This window comes from Apteryx mantelli, chromosome 16, assembly GCF_036417845.1.
Source record: "Apteryx mantelli isolate bAptMan1 chromosome 16, bAptMan1.hap1, whole genome shotgun sequence".
Taxonomy (NCBI): domain Eukaryota; kingdom Metazoa; phylum Chordata; class Aves; order Apterygiformes; family Apterygidae; genus Apteryx; species Apteryx mantelli.
Window position 1 is genome coordinate 4094752 of NC_089993.1, and position 14626 is coordinate 4109377.

At 57.7% G+C, this 14626-nt stretch overlaps 1 protein-coding gene across 1 annotated transcript; it reads right to left on the minus strand.

Annotated features, from left to right (window-relative positions):
• Nucleotides 1-47: 47 nt before the first annotated feature.
• NMRAL1 (NmrA like redox sensor 1) lies at nucleotides 48-2544 on the minus strand. Its single transcript, XM_067306539.1, is given in 4 exon segments — nucleotides 48-211; nucleotides 1323-1513; nucleotides 2291-2454; nucleotides 2456-2544. Coding segments are annotated over 4 exon segments (516 nt in total). The 3' UTR covers nucleotides 48-139.
• Between the last annotated feature and the right edge of the window lie 12082 nt (nucleotides 2545-14626).

Here is a 14626-nt window from a genome sequence, read left to right on the forward strand (position 1 = left end):
CTGAGACCTGCTGCATAAGCCTGGGGGGAAGAAGAGGGAAGCGACAGTCAGAATGCAGCTTTGTTGTCTGCCAGCCACCGATGGAAGGTGCAGGCCCTGGGGCTGAGTTTGAGGGTCAGCTCCATGCTGCAGTCTGGCTTCAGGGCATAGAAGCAGAACACGTTAGCCCATTCCTTGGCTCCAGGGAAGCTGCTTCTCCTACTCCTGAGATCTGTGAAAAGAATTGGAAGAAAATGTCTTCACAGGGCAGAGGCTGGAGCTTCACAGGGCTGGGGCATTTCAGAGGGACACCCCCCCCCCCACTCTCTCTCTCTCTCTCTCTCTCTCTCTCTCTCTCTCTCTCTCTCTCTCTTCAACCATGCAAGGAAGGTGAACAACAGCAGAGCAGCCTGTCAAGCTATTTCCACTGGTGAGGTGGGATCTGCCTTTCTTTTACTGCTACTGCTCCACAAGTCATTTCAGTTGGGTTTGTATAAAGGAGGCAACAGCCCTGCAGTATGAAGACAGGGTGGAGAAAAGCCTTAGCCAGAGCATGCTGGTGGGAGGCTGGATGAAGACCCTAGTCCACCTCTCCTCCAAGGCCAGGATATAAAGGGGGACAGTGGCAATGGCGGCTGTGGGGAAATCCTTCATGCAGCACAAACACTCAGGAGCTTGTTCCCGCTCCAATCTGATGCGGCAAGCAGCAAAGGCCTGGTCTGTAAGTCGTCTATAGCCTCACTAGTGACCGCACAGCCCCAGGGCTTCCTGGAGACCTTGGCTTCAGGTACTGCTCCGTGTCCACACCAAGCATGGGGCTGCCCAGGTGCAGCTGAGCACACCAAGAACAGGAGCTGTCTCAGTGACACGATGCCTACAAGGTGACTCTGGTCCCAGCACTTGCTCCAGCAGCATTCGGGGGCAGTGAGACATATCCTGAACACCAAGACTGGGCTGTAACAAACCATACACCAGGTATCAGGGCTCTCCATCCTGGCAGCTCCCGACACTGCCACTGGGCAGGGAGCTGTGGCTTTGCCGGGGCAGAAGGACATTTGTTTTGCCAAGGGGGGTACTGCTGTCAGCACTTGGCCCACATATGGGAGCCCCCCCCACACTGTTCCAGACAGACAGATGGGAAAGGCCCTTGTGCTGCTTCTCTGCTGGTGCCAACAGCCATGTCCATGCACAGCCAGGGCAGGGACCCAGCTCTTGGGAAGGTGTAAGGATTTGTCAACCTGCTCCCCCTGCTGACCCACTCTCACCTCCAGACAAGCCGCAGGGCCCTGATCCCAGGTTCCCTCACCCCGAGGGCATCATAAACACCAAGGGACATTTCCTACCTTGGTGGCTTCCGCAGTCCTGCCTGTGTGCTGGGAAAAGGCAGCAGCATACTCTGTCACGGTGAGCTTGTCGGTGCTGAGCCCAGTCACCCGGCCTATCCACTCCTCTGGGGACTTCAACAGGCCAAGCACAACAGGCCTCAGGTCCTCCACCGCCATCCCAACCATGGGGGTGTCCTCCACGGGCAGCGCTGGAAGGGAGAGAGATCAAGCCCAGTCAGAGCTTTCCACAGCACAGCCCTGCTGGAGAGAGGCCAGCTCCAGGAGATATGGCTGGAGTATTCGGCACTCGGCCTCTGAACACGAGGTCAGGAAGAGCCAAGAACACTGCCCTGGCACGGCCACTCACGAGAGCGCTCGCAGGGCTGAGCTGAGAGATCATGGCCTCCACTGCCCAACCAGCATCATGACTCGTCTTGATCTGCAGCCCCACCTGTGAGCTCCAGCACCCCAATTCCAGGGACTGGGGTATTAAATGACACTCTGGGATCTGCACAGCAGCTGCCAGCACCAGAAACAGGACTGGGACCTCATTTCTTACGGGCAACCAAACAGGTCTGGAGGATCACAATGCACCACAACCCTCTGCAGTCAGGCTGCCACGGGCCTCTCCTCGCCATCGGTCTGCACTGCTGCCAGGGCAACCCTGCAGCCCTGGTGCCAACCTGCACCAGTGGTACAACCATCCTGGCAAACCAGCAGCAAAGATGCCACGGCACAGGTCAGCGCTCGGGCTTGTAGCCCAGATTTTTAGCAGTCAGGCATGACATGACTGCTCTCTCAGGCAAAACCCCCAGGTAGTTCCCATGCCAGCAAACAGGAGCACCAGGGCTGCCACCATGCTTCCCACCACTGTGTAGGAGCTCATGGAGGGGATGGTTCCTCCACTCCTCAGTGAGCCTGTGCACAGCAGGAGCAGGGAAAGAACTAAGGGACAGAGCCCTGGTGAGTGAGAGGTGCCATCTTACCCAGGATGTAGGCATCTCCCTCCCAGGTCTTCTGAGGCCTGAAGACGGAGAGGAAATTCTCAAAGTAGCACGGCATTCGGATGGTCATGGTGGGAACACCAGCAGCCCAGAAGTACTCCTCCATCTCGCCTTTGCCATCAAAGCGGGGCACCTCCAGGCAGCCCCGTCAGCTGCTTCATGTTCTCCAGGCCGCTGTACACGACAGGGCACAAGGCGAGGTGCTTCGCCATGTCAGCAAGCTGCTTCCCCTGCATGGAAAGCAAGGCTGGCCACCAAGAGAGGCCAGCCCAGGAGCCAGCCCCACCACCCAGGGAAGCACAGCTCCCTCGAGACGCACGTGGGCCCTTGTCCCCACACACCTCTTCCCATTTGTTCCCCTGCGTGGGAGGGCAGCAGCCAACACACAGCAGCTGAGCAAGCTCCTCGGGATCTGGCACCTTGAGCCCTCAGCTGGAACCGGGGCTGAGCAGAGCCAGGAAGCCCTGCAGGTTGGCTGGGTGGAGCTGGGTGCTCTGCTTACCCCATTGCACATTTGAAGGACCATAAACCCTCCAGCTTTGCTCCCAGCTCCTCCACCGAGCAAGGAAACACCCAGTCCTAAAGATTTGCTATGGATTACATGTCCACCCTAACAGACCTTTCCTCACTGCCATCTAGACTTGGCAATCGTGCCACCTCGGGAAGCCACCAGGCTGCCCTGGCGGTGAAGTCCTACCCCTTGGGGAAGGCCCGGGGACCTCTGGCCCAAAGCTGCGTGTGCAGAGGCCTCCCGCCAGCCACCACCGTGGCGGAGCGGAGTTTTCCTGTCCCGGCGGCTCAGGCTCCCGCAGCACCCTCAACTGCGCTCCAAGTTTAATGACCGCAGGCACCAGATCCCGGAGCCGAGCGACCTATGGGGGGAACAGGGAAGCGGGAACGAGCTTCTGGCTTTGCAAGAACAGGGGCCCGGGCGGCTCGCAAAGCCTCGGGCTGCTTCTGCGCTGGGCGCTCGCAGCACCGCGGCTGGCAGAGCTGCGCCCAGAGCTACCGCGGGCGCCCCGACGCGCCCCGGCCCCGCCGCCGCCGGCAGCGGCCCCCCCGCCGCCCTCCCGCCGGCCCGGGGCGGCGCGAGCCCCAGAGCTGCCGCGGCCCGGCCCGGCCCGGCCCGGCCCATCCCGGCCCCCCGCACCTGCGCGGGCCCCGGGCGAGCCCCGACGGCGCCGGGGGCCGGGACACTCACCCGTAGCGCCGAGCACCGCGATCAGGCGCCTTCCCGTCGCCCGAGGCGGGGCAGGGCCCGGCCGGCCCCGCTACCGACCGCAGGCCGCGACCCGCCGCCGCTCGGCCCCGGTCCCGCGCGAGGAGCCGCGACCCCCCCCCCCCGCACAGGAGCGGGGAGACTGGGCGGGGCTCGGATAAGCCCCGCCCCGAATGGGAGGCCCCGCCCATGTCCCCGCCCCCCCGCCGCGGCGGGAGGCCCCGGCCCGGCGCGGCCCGGCGGCGCCGCAGCGGCGCTTGGGCGGCGGGTGGCGGTTGGCGGCGCTGCGGCAGCCCCGCGGGGGGTGGGGGGCCCGCCCCGCCCCGCCCCGCCCGTGTCCCTGCTCGGGCCGCCGGCGCCGCTCGCTTCGGGCGCGCGGTGCCTAGACCTTCCCTCTTGTCCTGCCCTCCCGCCTTTCGGAGCGAGCGCCCGCGCCGAGCGCCGCTGCTCGGGGACGTGCGGTTTCCTGCAGCCTGCGCGCAGCCCGCGCCGCGATGCGGTCGCACCGTCCGGGACCCTCTGCTAGAGCGGGCGGCAAATCCCCTCCTGCCCCGCGCCGCTCCCTCCTCTTCCGTTCGCACTCTCAAAGCGTTTAGGGAGCAGCTGTGTCAACCCACTGGGAAGCAGTTAGGGATTATAACCACCTCGGCCATGGTGGAACGGAAGCATATTGACGTTTGTAAAGCCGCGCACTTTAAAATCAGGGTGGTGCGCAGGTCCTCCTGCACGGGCCAGAACAGGAAGCCTGACGCAGAGGCTTCTGCACCGGCCCCACAGCCTCTCCGGGCAGCAGAGCGGACTCAGCGAGCAGAAGGAGGGCTCCCCTGGCTGCGTTTCGATCCTCTAGACGCTGGGGAATCTGCCGCCTCCCTAGGTGACATCTTCCAGCTCAGCTGAGCACCACGCGTTGGTGCAGCCCCGCAGACCCAGCCCTACATCGCTTCCCGTTCCCCGGTTCGGCTTGGTCCCCCACGTCCCACCTTCCTCCCATCCTTTCCCGAGTGACTGTTCTCAAGGAGCATCCCCCCATCCAGGGATGTGAGGGGCGTTTATTACCCCTGGATGAACGCCTTCCGCACTGGGCTGTGTTAGGAGCAGTGTTTTCCGATGAACCCCCTTGGCCAAACCACCCAGACAAGTCAGAATAGGCTGATTCGTCTCTGGCGTTTTCCTAACCATCCCACCAATTTCTGTGCCATTCACAAGCTTCACTAGCAAGATTAAATACGCCAAATAGCTCTGTACTGAATGAAGGATGTGTCAAATTCATCCTGCTGGAAACCTGAGATGTCAAATTTGGTGAGTATATTGGGTAATTAGCTTCTGAATTAAGTAAATGGCCCACAAAATGTGTGAGGGACTTATTCTATACATTTGCAAATAAATAATTCAGATGCATTAATTAACATAAATGAATAATTTAGAAAGTGGGATCAGGAGGTAGGTGTGCAGCCCAGACGGGCGCTTGTGCGCAGACACTATTTTTGATGTGAGATATCTTTAGGCACAGCTTACAGGGAAGGTGACAGCTGATGTGAATTCCCAGATGCCTCCTCTTCAAACAAGCCTCCTGATACAGTAAGAAGTTACTAATAGATCTCATATTGCCGAGAGAAGAGATTTTAACCCCTTACCAAGCACATCCCGGGAACAGCAGAGAGCAAGGAAGGTCTGTGCCCCCTGGGATGGGCGCAGCCTGGAGCAGGGGCTGGAGGTCTGAGCTCCTGCTTCCACCCAGGCTTCCTCACCTGACGCAGCTCACTGCACCCAGACCGGCCGGCCGTGAGCCCTGCCAGTGCTCGTGTCCGCTCCCCAATTTCAGCCGGACTTGGTGGAGGGCGGAAGAGCGTGGAGCAGCCGCGCGGTGGCAGGAACGGCTGCAGGGACAGCAGCGGCTCCGGCGGGCCAGCCGCCCGTGCCACCCGCGCAGGTGACCTGTGCGTGCCGCCTCGCTGAGCCGGCCACAGCACGCGCTGCTGCTTCCCTGGGAACTCGGAGGGCAGGCTGGGAAGCAGGCCGGAGCGCTGGGTGCAGGCGCTGGAAATGCGGCGCAGAGAGAAGGCCGCAGGAGGAGCTGAGCTCCGCGCAGGGCAGGAGGGTCCAGGCCTGGCTGCAGAAGAAACCTTCCTTCTGGCCATGCTCAAAAAGGAAACGCAAACCAGCCGGCCTTGTCATCGTGCCTGATAACCATTTCCCGCTGCTGCAGACAGAGGCCCAGCGAGGAGGCCCAAGGGCGGGCGTGCTGCGTTAGCAGGACCTGACCTACCCTGCATGTGACACGTAGGAAAGGGATCGGGTCGAAACTATCGCGGTACCTAATCCCTCGTGATCCTAAGTGCTGCCACTGAACACGTGCACCTGAGAAGTAACAGAGCAATGACCCTGTCTGAGAAACACCCTGTCCTGGCCACAGCCCTGAAACTTTGTCCATCTCTGGAACTGATCTTCTTAAGCCCTGGATCTCCTCTAAATGAGAGAAGGTTGATGGACATTGTTTCTGCTACTGTATTTTTGTACTCCTGGACTATTTTTGTACTCTAGGACTAAAAGGATTTCTGTGCTGAACTCCCAGGGCCACCACTTACCAAGCACAAGGAAACATTTCTCCTGGTCCCACAGGAAAGCGTCTTCACAGGGGACTTCTACTAGGATTGCAGGGCAGCATAGCGAGGGAAACCAGCATGGCACTTGGGTACCTGGCTAAACAGGAGCTGTGAACCTCGGGGGTTTCACCAGTCAGTAGCTAAAAGAAATTATCCAAAATTCAAAGCCTCTCAGCAGTTTCAGGTCAAGTTTGTGAACAGGGCTGAAATACCTCTGAGAGGCACTGAGCTCTGAGCTGGACATGTTCTCCTTCTACATCCACACCAAAAGAGGTGCCTGGGACAGGAACAAGTTGCTCAGTTGAAAGTTATATCTTTCAAGGGTTCATGTTAGTCCATTGCTTAGGATGAAGACTCTGCTCAGGGAGGTGACTGTGATTAGATGGGAGCTCCAATTCTGCAGGAAATGGCTAAGACTAGAAATTGTTTTCTGCACCCAGGAGTATGTTTATTCAGTACAGAACACATCCTGAGTGCTGTTTTATATACATTATGGAATGCATTACACAAACCAAAATACATTATGGGATCAGATAATCCATAAAACATTTTGGCAAAAATGATAGTAGTTGAAAAAATATTCTCCTTTTTCCAAGACCTAGGGCTCGGCAAGGCTAGAGCTTGGCTAATGTTGTCTGGCCTCTTCAGTACAGGTGTGCAATTATCCATTTAGATGCAGCCTAATTAGAGCTCCCTGTGAGATATAAACTGATCCCACCAGGGCAGTTCTCGTAACAGGATGCGCTATTTTTGTTTGTTTTGATCGCAGACTTTTGCTTACTCCGACCACTCCCAAGCCACCCCTGGCAGCGGCAGCTTGCAGCCTGAGAAACTGAGCAGTTGGGCATAAAACAGGATGGGAGCAAACCCCACCTCGCCACTTAATTATCCCGTCATTTCGGTGCAATACCCTCCCTTCCCTTTCCTGGACACTGACTTCTGCACCTGGAGTCAAGGAAAGCAGATTTGCCTTTGGTCACGGCGCAGAAGTCCTCTTCCACTCTGCCCAGGACAAACGTCGTGGGGAGCTGCCAGTTGAGCGTCTCAGAACTAACAGGATTTGTCTACATGCCAGCAAAACATATAGTATTTGCAAGTTAGGCTTTTGTACAGCAAAGCAGAATGAACCAAAATACAAAAAGCTGATCAAAATCACTTGCCTGAACTGAGAGAAGGGGCGTTCACACCAGCCCCGCTCCTGTCTAGCAAGCGCGGCGCCGCGGGGCCCGCGGGAACGAGCCCCCTTTGCTACGGCGGCCCCGGCTCCTCGGCTGTAAACGCTTTGCTCTGTGGCAAGCGTCGGTCCATCTGTTTAGAGATAAACTGAGAATGAGAGAAAACAAACATTCAACATTGGCAGAAGAACGGCTCTGGAGGAAGGAGAGTTGATTCCTGCCCCTTCTGCTCTTTCAGTGTTTTCAAGATACAACTTGAATTTCCTAGTGGAGAGGGAAAAAAAAAAAAAGTTTCCTCATATGGCCCAGCAAAGGGAAACAGCTTGGGATGAGCTGCTGTGATGCCAGCCTGTTTAATGAGATCTCCCCATGGTTTTAAACCCAGCTTGATGTTCACGGCTGGTGAGGATGTATGAAGCAGAAAAAAAGCCAGCTTCATTCTCCTGGTTTTGCTCCTCGTGGTTTTGCTGCAAGGGAATTTATTTTAATTTGCACATCGTTCAGACGAGCTGCAGCTCTCCTGGGAGAAAGCAGCCATGGTCGGGAAACGGCCGTGCGCTGAACATCTCCCCGTCCCGCTGAGAGGGGCCCGGCACTGCCCATGTCTGGGGTTCAGATAGGATGTGGGTGGTTACGAGGTGCTGCACCGAGGCCGTGGGTTTCTCAGTAAATACTCGCATCAATTTGCATACACGGCAGTCTGGCGGCTCTGCACGGGCAGGAAGGAAGATCAAGCAAGACCCGCAGCGCAGGAAGGGGTGAGGAGCAAACTGAAAGAGAGAAAAGCGACTCAGCTGGAACGACAACAGCGGTGGGGTGGGGGACACCGTAACCACCTTCCCTGGTGCTGCCTGTTGCATCGCCCACCTGTGGGTGCTCCGTCTCTGGGGGTCCCTACCTCCCGCCAGCTCCTCCGTGCCTCCTTGGAGGGGCAGGGGAAGGTCCCGTGAAACTGAGGCATCCGGCTTCCATTTTCTTTCTTGAACTTCAACGTCAAGGCGGTGACAAATCCAAGCTTTGAGGGGGACACCACTGCCCCGGTTGGCACGCTGGCTGGCAGCCGCGGCCCGGGCGATGGAGAGGCACAGAGGCCAACGGTGCTCTTGCTGTGACTAGGGATGTCCTCTCTCCCCTCCTGCTCACGCGGAGACCTGGAGAAGGTGGCACGAAGCCGAGGTAAGGTTTTGGTGGGGCTGCTTTGAACTCTGCTGTTTTTCTCATGGAGGGGATCGCTTGGGAGGGGTCTGGAGGGAAGGGAAGGCATCGCTTGGCACTTTACCATGGAGAAGAGTCGCTGGAGACTGTTTGCTGCGACAGCTATGTGAAATGGAGTCGCTGTAGTGTGCTGGGCTTATCTGCAGTGGCGTGAGGAGCTGTTCTAGAAAGGTCACAGGAACAGGCAAGAAGAGACTAATTTCCAGTGGCACCTCACAGAAATCTCCCTGGCCAAGGAGATGGCTCGGGGCAGCCTCGTGCTCAGGCCTGAGATGCTGGTGCAGGCGGGAGCTGGTGCCGTGGTGCCTGGCACTGACTTTGCTGTGGTGAGACATCCCAGCTCTTCCCAGCTGTGCTCCCAGGCGACCATCCGGGGTTGCCGTCCCACTCCTACAGCTTGATGAGAGGTGGAGAGGTTCAAGGAATGGTCCTAAGCATTGGGGATGAGCATCAGCCCTCGTGGGGGCCAGGCGCTGGTCACCAATTCTGTCCCCTCCTGTCTGCCACCAACTGCATGGATGAGGCATGGAGGCAGCCACAGCCAGGCGTCCCATTTGTGGGGCTATTGCAAAGCTGCTCTGCTTTACAGCAGCATCAGTTTTTGCCCCCCATGTTAATGGCATTTAGATGAATTCATTCCACTTTAAAAAAAAATCCAAAGAAACCCCCAATATGTAGCAAAAGGCCAGGGATGAGATAACTTACATACTTGCCTGTGGCACAGTGCAAAATTGCACCATGCTGCCCGCGAGCCAGGTGCACCAAAGAAAGAGCTGGGGTCTTGGATCCATCAGTAGTTTGGGATGGGCCTTGACATCTCCTCCGCCGAGCTGCACCCGCAATTCCTTCCTTGGGAAATAGGATCACCAGGCCTTTTCTGAGCTCAGCCAGAGAGAACAGCAACACTGAAGTCTGAACAGTTGCATCTAGTACTTCCTTAGGCCTTTTCACTCAAAGGGTTCCCCAAACCCTACATGCAAACCACAGGCGCAGGAGTCAGGTCAAGGCGCTGAAGCTCGGCGGCGCTAGCGGGAGCGTGCAGCCATGCACAGCGCGCTGCAAGGTGAGGCTGCGTGCGCCGGGCAGGAGGCCGGGCCGCCAGCGGTGCTCCACCTCGACTGCAGTCAGTGCATTTGGCTTAATCCTGCTCTTGTCTAACCACTAAGATCGTTAGGAAGAGCGCGTATGCTATAGGCACTGGGCTGGGGGGCGAGGAGCAGCTGGAGCACAGGCTGGGTGCTGTCGCCCAGTGAGACGTCACCCCCAGTGCTCGCAGCGGCTGCGGTTTGACCACCGCCTGGAAGGGTTCTCCAGATCCAGACGTGCGGCATTTGGGGCCATCTGATGAGATCGCGGCGCCAAGGACGTAGATACTGCACGAACGTTTCTTTCTTGAGAACTTGCGGCCGCCTTGGGCGTCTCGAAGCTGCGGCTTCGGAGGCCTGGCTGACAGCCACCACCGCCTCGGGGTGGCAGGGTCCCGCGGCCCCGCGAGCCCCCCGGCCCCTCGGAGGCGGCAGCCGGCTCTGGGGGCGGACGGAGGAGGCTGACATTCGTTACAGCAGCAGACTGGCAGCGTTTGGTTCCCAGTTTTCACGCTGATGTCCTGAGAAGCGAGGTCCTCCTGGCACGAAGCGAAGAGAGCGTTCCCGGGGAGATCTGCTTTTCAGTTAGCTGTGCACACAGACACGTTAAAGCTTGTCCTGGGGGCACGACCAGCTCAGTAAACGCGTCGTTCTTCAATCTGAAGCTTGTGAGGTGTGGCAGCGCCCTGAGGGATGCCTCCTCTCTCAGTTTAGCTTCACCTTTTGCCTGTTTGGAATTATCCAAAGATCGATGGCTGTTTTTCTGGCAAGCTTTGCTGTTGGGGCTATTGGTGGTCAGCCTGCGGGTCCTTCGCAGACTCCTCACCTCCAGCGTTTGCTGCTTATTCCCGCTGTGCTGGCCCCTGCCGTCGCGGCAGCGTCTCTGTTTGCTGACCCAGACGGCAGCGGGTCTGCGCACTGGGCAGTACGTGTACGGGGACGGAGGGAATCACTGCTCTTGCTAGTATTTGTGAGAGCTCACAAACGTTTCCCCCACCTTGGCTCCCCGCGGACGTCCGAGCAGGACCGCTCCGGCCTTTCCAAGCTACTTCCTAGAAATACAGAATCAATAAATTCCTTAAAGTTCTTCTCAGCCTGGCAGTCAATATTTGAGATTAAATTCATATTTAAGATTTGGGGAATGAGTTTGTCTTAGTGAGGCTTTAGATGACAGTGAGCTCCGTTGCAGATGTTGCGACACATTTCTGCAGCTCAGACTGTTCTTCTGATGGAGATTTTGGGGGGGGGGGGGAATAAAGCCTGGTAGGTGTTAGATTTGGGATCTCCAGGAGACCTTGGGGCAGCTACAGCCTTTAGCACTGCTTGCTGCTATACGGACTCCTGGTCACGCAACGAGAGAGTGACCCGGCCGCCCCCAGGCCACACGGCAGCTGCAGCCGCCTGCAGCGTGTGGTGCGAGCGCAGCACATCTCAGCTCCAGATCTTGCGGCGACACTTCGCAGTAAATGATATCTACAGGACAGAGGCTCCGAACACTGTCTGGGTTAAAATGGCCTCTGTAATTTTGGAGACAGTCCTCCTGGTAAGCACGGGAGGGCCTGGCAGCAGAGTGTGCCTGGGAAACTCACTGTGTAATTGCAATAATTCTGCAAGCATTAAATCCAGACCAAAAAAGCAAGACTAAAGCTTAAAGTCATATGCAAGCTTAGGTGATAGGTGAATTACTTGCAAATCTGCAAGTTTCATAATTGGGTATAATGCAGAAAATACTGCACTGCTTCGCTTAAACAGTGTTTTGTTAATTCTTTTTGGTTCTGCCAAAAGGTGGCAGCCTACATCTTGAGTTAACGATTTGCAAAAAACGATCAGTTGAGAGGTATCTAATGTTGAGATGTTGGCCTGGTTGTTTCCAAGTGCAATTCAGTGACCAAGGGCCACTGGAAGCTGGGATCAAGTCACGGTGGATATGTGGCAGTAAAAAAAAAGACCAGTGCTGCTCAGACAGCGGGTTCATATGGGAGACTTCCAGTCTTTCAGCTAGAGCAACTGCCACCACCCAAGCTTTTTAGCAGGCTAAAAGTTAAAGATAACCCCAGTGAACTTGTCATGGGCATCACCTATGGCCAGCGGCTCCCTTCTCTGCCATCGGCCAGACGGGAATCGCCAGTGCCCTGGGGCTCTTCTCCCTGCCCTGGACCTGGGGACCTGGCTGGCATCGCACGGTCTTGGCTCGGGGAGCCATGCCAGGCCAGGGTGCCACGGGGAGGAAACCCAGTGCGCATCAGGAAATGGTGGGAAGAGCTCGTAGGCTGGTTTCTCTCTGAGCAAATGCTGTTGCTGTGTCCGGGGGAGAGAAACCACAAAGGAGATGGGGTGCTGGGCCGTTGGGTTTGGTCCACTGGCTGGAGATGGATCAGAAGGACATTGCCCCAGACCAGAGCTCTTTGATTAACTGGCTCCATGGTCATTCCCCAATCATGGTAGCGATGAGGCTGGGAGAAGGAGAGCACAGGAGTGAGGGTTTCTGCTTGTTTGGGGGCATGCAGCTACACCGGAATGGGCATTTCTTTGTTCCTTGAGGCACCTGCTTCATAATGCAATTAATATAAGAAGCTTTATAACATACCTACATGCTGCAGATGGGCCATTTTTGGTTGTTTTCCATACATGGAGCCCTGCAGCTGTCCAGGAGAGCAGCCAGCTCTTGCCCAACAGTTTGGTGCCTGCAAAGACTGGGCACTACAGCAGTCCCTAGCCTGCCAGAGCCGGCCTGGCCCCCACAGGCTCTGCAAGCCACAGGCGGCAAAGGGCTGCTCTAGGTCTTAACCAGCCTGCCCTGGTACTTGAAGAAGGGTACCGCTCTGCACTGCAGTGCCACAAACGGCATGCAAAAAGGGTTACGGTGTGTGGCAGCAGCTTCATTCGGCCGGTGCACGCGCAGGTGCCTGAATGCCTTGCAGCTGCGGCGAGAGCCCGGCTGCATGCCGACACCGTGGCTGCTGCAGTCTGTTTGCAAGCTGAGCGGCAGAGCCTCGGCCTGTGGTATTTTCTGACTCAGACGAGACATACAGCCGTGCTGCCTCTGCTGGGTGGGGAGGCAACGTATTGCTCAGCGGCCAGCAAAGCGGGGCATGCAAAGGCCCTGGAAGGGGGCACGCCGCAAGGTTTGCAAGGGGCGCTGTAAGGGGGCCCCACGCTGGTCCGGTTGGGTGTGCGTCGGGTCAGCCGCCGCTGGCGGATCTGCCCACGAGCCCTGCGTAGCTGCGCACACGGTGATGACCACGGGTTTCTGGTTTCCAAGCGTCACAGCCTGGCGCAGCTGTGCTGCTGCTGGTAGCCGCTGCGGTGGCCCTGGCTCCCAGCGTGAAGCCGGGTACGGGCAGACCCTCCGGCCTCAGTGGATTCACAGAAAACAGTTCTGTCTGGGGAAGGATTATTGCCATACAAAACCCAAAGCCACCTCACTACAGGAGGAAGATGTGAGCGGCTGGGGAGAGCAGCGAGGCAAACAGCCCGTTACCTCCGGTCACCCTCATGCTGTAGCTGTCCTGGGACTGCTCCTTGCTCTTGCATCCTCTAGCAAGGTTGTTTTGTCCTAGGGTGGCATTCGGGAACAGCCCAACGTGCATTCACCTAATCAGAGCCAAAGGTGAGCAAAGTAGTGACGTTTTGATCCATTTACTTCCAGCGTTGCCATCAGGCAGTTTGACTCTTGAACAGGAAAGAGGCCAGTGACGAATGCAGCGGCTGGGCGGTAGCTGGCTGCCCACGTCTGCCTGCGCACGTGTCTAGGGCCCTTGCAGCCCCGTGGCGGTGACTCTCAGGCACTGATTTGGCCGCAGAGTTAGGGATTAGCTGTGCAAGTGGCACGTAGCAACAGTCAGGAAGAGCAGTACCGCCTACCCGCTAACAACGGGCATGGCACGAATGAGGACACATGGCCGAAGCTCCATTAGGGGAAGACATCAGCATTGACTGGAAATCCTCAGATGGAAGAATTTTCTGCTGGAAGACAAAAGCATTGTTAAAAATCAAAGCAGGACTGAGCCCCTTCTGGCAAATTCGCTGCCATGCCCAGGGGGCTGGCGGCAGACGTCTTCATGCGCGTCGCCTCCCTGCTCGCCCTGGCTCGGTGGGGGACAGTCCCTGTGTCCCCAGAGCCCCATGTCCTGTAGCAACCCATCAGGTGGATGGATGCTCCTGCGACTCTGTCAGTGGCATGGGAGCGCTCTGCTTTTAGGTGGGGTATGGGAAGGAAATGGCTGATTTTACTACAGGGTGACCAACAGAAAGAAGGTTTCTCTTTCCAAGTGTTTCTCATCATTAGTCCTCGGGAAGCTTGGCAAGGGAGGTAAAGGAAAGGGAGGGAGAGCTGATATTTGAAGTCAGGCAATGAGTCAGCCCCGCAGTCCCCCTGCACTACTCCTGGGTTGAGCTCTCAGAGCTCAGCAAACATGGCAAAAAAGCATTAATGCCAAGTTCTTGCAAGCAAAATCCCCAATTTCCCTCCCTGGGGCTTGCAGATGTCATTCATCAGTTAGGCTGTGCAGCCTCCTGTACTTCATCTTATTATCTCAGTGCCACCAGGGACGCAGGCAGCAAGGCAGGACAGAAACAAGCCGTCACTGGATCACTGCTCCTCCGGGCACGCGGCCTCCCGGCTGGGACAGGCTGCCAGGGAGGGAGTAGCAGGAGCTGCCCGCGGCCCCTCGGGCGGCTGAGCCTGCCGCACTGCAGATACGCCGCTCCCCGGGGAGGCAGACGCCGGGCAGGGACTGTCACTCTCACTGGCATCTCGCTGTGCTGACAGTAGGGCCGAGGACATACGGCATGCAGGATTTGGGCTCCTGTGCCCACCGGGCCGGGTTTGCTGCCTGCAGGTGCCCCACGCGTCCCGCGACCTCGTGGGCTGGCACGTGGGGGGACCCAGACCCCTCGACTGAGCTCTGCTGCTCATCGCTTGGCTTCGTCCCTTCTGCCCGAGCTCGCTCGCTGGGCGAGGGTGGCAGGAGAAGGTGTGCAGGGTGCGCGGCACAGGCAAGCAGCAAAGCGTGGCCAGC